At 57.3% G+C, this 6,210-nt stretch overlaps 1 protein-coding gene across 1 annotated transcript; it reads left to right on the forward strand.

Moving 5' to 3' along the window:
- On the forward strand, positions 1-1,844 carry CCDC166 (coiled-coil domain containing 166). Its single transcript, XM_049633734.1, has 3 exons — positions 1-161; positions 337-787; positions 874-1,844. Exons 2-3 carry the CDS (start codon positions 347-349, stop codon positions 1,714-1,716), a joined length of 1,284 nt encoding a protein of 427 aa, XP_049489691.1. The 5' UTR covers positions 1-161; positions 337-346; the 3' UTR covers positions 1,717-1,844.
- The last annotated feature ends 4,366 nt before the right edge of the window (positions 1,845-6,210 follow it).

Consider the following 6,210-nt stretch of genomic DNA (forward strand, 5'->3'; position numbering starts at 1 on the left):
AGGGGAAGCCGGGCCGTTGCCCAAGCGACGGGGTGGGAGTGGGGGAGGGCGACTAAGTTCTGTCTCCACGGAGACCGTGCAGGATGAACGCCAAAGTTACTGAAGGTGGGCACACCCCGACGGACCGACGTCCACGGCCCGGAAAAGGCCCAAGAGTACAGGTTGGAGACGATGTCCGGACCCCCATGCCCCTGACTCTGCCTCCCCCGATCTCATGTCCCTGAGACGCGTCCCTCCCCGCTAGAATTTTCGGGCGGGCGGGGAGGGGGTGGGAGGGAAGGGCTAAGCTGGAGCAGCGGCCTGGGGGCAGCGCTCTCACGCGTGCCCGTGCCCCAGGCCCCAGCCCATGGCTCCCAAGAAGCAGCTCGGGACCAGCGCGGGGCGCCGGCCGGGCGCGGCGGGAGACGGGGCCGAGCCGCCGCTGTCGGAGCGCGCGCAGTACCTGCAGCGCGAGTACACGCTGCTCTCGGAGCAGCTGGACGCCTGCGAGGCGCGCGTGGACCAGGTGCTGCAGGAGAACGCCTTCCTGGACCGCGAGGCGCTGCGCTTGCGCGAGGAGAACCGGCTCTACGCCAGCTACATGAGCGCGCGCGCGCAGCGCTGCGCCCACGCCGTCGTCCGGCTGGAAGAGCAGAACCGCGTGGACCTGACCCGGATCCACGGGCAGCGGGCCGAGCTGGAGTCGCTCTACCGCGGGCGCGAGAACGGAGTGCGCGCGCAGCTGCTGGAGATGGAGGCGCGCGCGGCGCGGATGGCGCGGCAGGTGCAGGAGCTGCAGCCCTACAAGGCCAGTGCGCGCGCGCCCGCGGACGTGCCCGACGGGAGGGGTGGGGGCGCGCGGCGCCCGGGCGCTGACCCGCGCCCCCGCCGCAGGAGCTGCAGCTGGAGCAGTTGGCCCGGATCCGGGCGCTGGAGCGCGAGCTGCTGCACATGCGCGTGGATCACACGCAGCTGCTTCACCGTGTGAAAGGGCGCTTCCTGGAGGACAAGGCTGCCTTCGAGCGCGAGGCGCGTCAGCGCGTGCAGTCCTTGGGGCGGCGCGCGGAGCGAGAGGCGGCGCGCGCGCTCGTCGCGCACACGCAGGCCATCAAGGCTGACAACGCGCGCCTGCGGCAGGAGCTGCTGCGGCTGCTTGGCTGGGCCCAGCTGCTGCATGACACGCGGCGCCAGCTGCTGGAGCAGCGTGAACAGCTGCGGCGCGAGCACGAGGACACTTGGGACCTGGCGCGTGTGCATGGCTGGCTGCGCCGGGGCCCAGGGGGCCCGCCGCTCTGGCGGCCGCCGCCGCCGCCGCCGCCGCCGCCGCCGCCACCGCCACCGCCACCAGCGCGGCCCGCCTCGCATCAGGGGTCCTTGGCCGCCTCCACAGCCCCATCGCGCGGGGCCTCCCAGACCCCGACATGGCTCCCGCGGGTGGGCTCCAGGGCCCCATCACAGGCCCCTTCGAAGGAGGGTTCAGGGGCTTCATTCCAGGCCCCGTTGCGCGCGGGCTCCCACTTCCTGTCCTCGACCCCGTCCCACCCCGGCTCTCGGGTCGCGTCCTCGACCCCAGCCCGCCCGGGGTCCCGGGTCCCATCCTTGGTCCCGTCGCGCCCAGGCTCCCGGGTCTCTTCGCGGGCCTCATACGGGGCCTCAGAGAATACCGCCCCCTCTGCCAAGTCTGTCCCGGGGCCAGGCTCTTCCCGTCCCCCAGACGCAGGAGACCGTGGACACTGACGCTGCAGGGGAAGCCGCCCCAAGGGGAGCCGGAATCTGCTGGGGGCGGTGGAGGGCGTGCGGAGGCGAGGGCGCGCGGTGCTCAGGTGTTTGGTGAATGCAATGTTAATAAAGGTGTGACCCGCTCACCGGGCTCTGGCACGGCCTGCTTTCCCGCTGCAGCGTTTCCGGCGGCACAGGGGCCGCTCGTTCCGGCTTCCAAGCCTCAGAGTAGCCTGATGCGCCCCTCGCCCTGTATGTCAGCGGGGATTCCGCATCCCTCTAGTTCGCAGCTGACCGCAGCTGCTCCGCAAGGACAGAGAAGTCGGCCGCACCAGTATCCTCCCACCAGGGCTGACGTAGACGGAGGTCGCCGGCGCGGACAAAAGGTGTAAGAGCAGGAAAGGAGTCGCACCAGCCAGGAGGGCCAGCGTGGGGTGCGCTGTGGTCAGGAGGGCCCGCCTGCGAGGGGGAGGGGTGTCTCCAGCGCCACCGGGACCACAGGGGGTTTATGTTGAACCTATTGGAGGTTTGGGGGTAATTTTTAATTTGAACGTGATTTCCAACTTGGAGAAAAGCTGCAGAGCATAGAGAACTCCCCGGTCACCGTTACTCACCAGCAGTCTGCCTCCAGTCCCTGCAGCCGAGTTTGCATTTTCCCCTAAATCACTTGACATCAGGCTCAAGATGCCATGTCCCTTCACTTTTAAGTCCTTTCGTGTTCCTGAGCACAGGATGTTCTGCTACCCCAGAACAGTGATCCAAATCCGGAAACTCAGTACAGAGAAAACAGTATTAGCTGAGCCACAGACCCCACTGAAATGGTGTCAGTTGTCCCCACAGTGTCCTTTGCAGCCACCCCCTCTGCCAGGGCCACACACCGCATTTAGCTGTCAGTCTCAACGTGCAGGGGCTGGTTATTAAGACGTCCCACAGTTGTGGTTTGTATTCATCCACAGCCATATTGGGGGGGGGCGGTGTCCAGCAGCTCTTGGGAGAGCCCAAGCCCTGCACACCCTCAGTACTGGCCCAAGGGCTAGGGGCTTCATCCTGAGCACCGAGGGATGGTTCTTGGAATTTCTGGGTCTTTGGTGGCACATTGGTGCCCAGCGTTGGAGAGGCCCAAACAGGAGGTGGCCGTGGCTAGGGTGGCTGGTGCACTTCTGGCAGGAAGGTGCAGGCACGGTGGGGCCTTTGGGGCACTGCAGAGCAGCCCCCCACGGTGGCCCACGGACCATGGGTCCAGACAGCAGCCCCTGATTGCCTTGTTAACCTTAATTAAAAGGCCAGGTATTTTACCAGCAGAAATAGGTTTGTTCAGGAATAGCAGAGAATTGCAATCCAACACAAGCAGGGGAGGGCTAGACCACAGGTGCGGCCTCAGAACAAAGGAGCTGAACACTCTTTTATAGAGGAAAGGGGGAGCTGGGCGGTGCTGTAAACAGAAAGTCCTTTGGAGTAAACAGAGCTGAAAGCGTAGTGGCTGCGCTTTGGCTGAGCCCCAGGCAGGGCGGCCCCTGGTGGGCTGGGAAGTAGTGACCGGCCAGGTCCCACTTGGGTCTGCAATTGACAAGATGGTGGGGCAGCGGGAGCTCCCCCTGCTGGCCTCCCGGCTCCATTCGGCTCCGTTCGAAACGAGGTTTCCCTTTGTGAATTTTCACAGCCCCCATGGGAGGGCCCTAGGGATGGAGAGGGCGGGTGGAAGCAGGCTGGACCTGGGCCCGGTGGAGGCAGGAGTTCAGATCACAGGTTTTAAGACGGAGTTCTCAGTCGTCGCGGGCTGTGCACGATGAGGGTGAACCACTGGGAGGAAGCGGGCGGAAACCCCGTCCTCGCCCAGCTGTATGCTTTGGCCGGCTCTCCCGCCCCCCACCCCCGCCATGAAACTTTAAATGTTCTGGACCCGGGTGGGCAGTGCTCTTGGGCCCCTCCCAGCAGGAAACACACTCTTGGAAGAGTACACCATTTCTGTTTAAAAGGAACTAGGGCTCCTTTGAGATTCGGGGAAGGAGGCAATACAAAATGAGTTTAGGATTTCCCGTGCCACAAAGCAAGGCTGCTCCCAGAGAGACACCTGCCAGAGGGACAGGGTGACAAAAGTGAAAGGCTCTGAATGGCCAACAAGTCAACAATTTCAACATCAAAAAGAATAATGGCTGCACTGAATAGAAACATATCAAATATAATAAAATGCATGAGCTTAAAACAGGATGAACACCCATTCCATGGGTCATCTTGAAGGTTGCTAGTACCATAACCCATTATTCTAAAAATACATCCATTCTGCCTTTCCCCTATGAACTGTATTTCAGGATAAACAAATTGGTGGAGGGAAGTTATGTATCGAATTCCATCTAATAAATGCAGAAGAAATAATCGGCAATATCATAATGGTAGTGAAAGCCGATTGGTAGAAGACTGATGAAAATAATGGAGAATTCAGCTGACCCTCTGAACCCATGAGCGACCCAAACTTTGCTAAGAGATATTAAGTGCCTCCTGGTGTGAAGCCATTGAATCCTGCACAATGCAACACAGAGCACTCTTGATGAGAAACAAACTGATCTGATCAAGTTTCTGGACGTGACTACTAATGCACACAAAATACAGGGGAAAGAGGAACATATTAAAAGAGAGAGTAGGGATGTAGTCACCCAAACCCCCATAGGGCAAATGACTGCTTTTTCCCAAGAAATAAGTGGGAAGTAATTCTTTTTTTAAAGAGGAAGGGGACATTGATATGGATTAGCAGACTTAAGACGCATTTCCACTAAATGCAACATATAGACCTCGTTCAAACCCCTATTCTAGTTTGAAGTGTTACATCAAGATAGAGTTTCTTGGCAATTATGAAGCTAACAAGCAGTGGCATGCCCCACACTTCCTCGTCCTGGGCATTCCTTCTGGCAACTGACGTTCCAATGTCTCTTCTGCCCAGACACCCCGTCCTCAAGACCCTCTAGCCCACTGATTTCCATGAAATAATGAGACACATCAGAGTAGGCATTTGTCCATTTCTCTTTGTAGTTCTGTCACTTTTATTTTATGTATTTTTGAAGCAATTATTAATTGCGTACAAGTTTAGATCACTAGCTCTTCCCCGTAAACGGGACCTTTTATCAGCCTGCCTTCCTTGCTGTGTTCTTCCTTGCCTCTGCCTACAGCCTGTCTGTTATTGATGTGGCTGCTTCAGCTAGTCTGGAAAGTCGTTCTTTGTGACTAAAGATCCAAACATTAAAAAAAAGTAAACACACATTTGTTAGAATGGCTAAAATCCAAAACACTAACACCACCACATGCAGGTGAGGGTATAAAGCAGCAGCAACACTCACTCGTGGCTGGAGGGGCCACAAAATGTGGCAGCCACTTCGGAAGACCAGTTTGGCGGTTTCTTACAAACTAAACACTCTTACCACGTGATCCTGGAATCACGTTCCTTGGTATTTACCTAAAGAGTTGAAAACTTGGGTCCACACGACAACCTGCACACGGGTGTTGACAGCGGCTTCATTCAGAGCCCCCAAACCCTGGAACAGCCGAGGTGTCCGTCAGCAGGTGAACGGACAACCTGCGGTCCATCCAGACAACGGGATGTGGGTCGGCACTAAGTAGGAACAGGCTGTCGAGCCGTGAAAAGACCCGGAGGGACCCTAGATGCATATTACGAGGTAAAAGAAGCCAGTCCGAAAAGGCTACGCGCGGTACGATTCCAAGTCTGTGACGTTCTGGAAAAGGCAAAACCGTGGAGACGGTAAAAGACGAGTGGGGGCCGGGGGTCGGGGGGACGGGAGGGACAGAGGGTTCGGGGCAGTGAAGCTACTCCGTGTGACTCTCAGTATCGGGCACACGGATTGCACGTCTGTCCAAACCCGCAGACTGTACGGGCCTAGAGTGAGCCCTGAGGTTAACTATGGAACGTATCAGTATTGGCTCATCAGTTATAACAAGTAAACCACACTAATGCAAGATGTTAGTAACAGGAGGAACTGGGGGTGGGGGGATATGGGAACTACTTTCTGATCAGTTTTTTCAGCAAACCTAAAAATGCTCTAAAAATAGGAAATCCATTAACTCTTTTCAAAAAGTAAAAACAAAGTAGTGCAAGCATTCCAGAATCTTGAAGATTAGGAAGCATTTTTTGACAAGAAAGAAAACCTCAAGGCATAAAGTATCGCCACGCAAAGACATGAAACATTAACGTGAAAGACGTTATGCTAAGACACACCATCGATTAGGAGACAGCAATGTTTACAACAAGTAAAGTAGAAAAAGGATAACTTTACGAAGAGCTGAAAGAAAAGGGCCGACCACTCACCAGAATAAGGAAGGAACACCGCGGCACCGGCCAGGTGTCAGGGAGGCAGGTGACATTGAAGCCCAAAGGACAAAAGTCCTCATCCCGGATGGGGAGGGCGGCCACGGCCGCTGGGCCAGAGATTGCGGTGGATCTAAACTTTGGATCTACTAGATTAAAGCAGACCTACTCTGAGCCGGCAGTATTCTGGGACCCTATTC

Source organism: Panthera uncia, chromosome F2 (assembly GCF_023721935.1).
Source record: "Panthera uncia isolate 11264 chromosome F2, Puncia_PCG_1.0, whole genome shotgun sequence".
In the NCBI taxonomy this organism is placed as follows: Eukaryota; Metazoa; Chordata; class Mammalia; order Carnivora; family Felidae; genus Panthera; species Panthera uncia.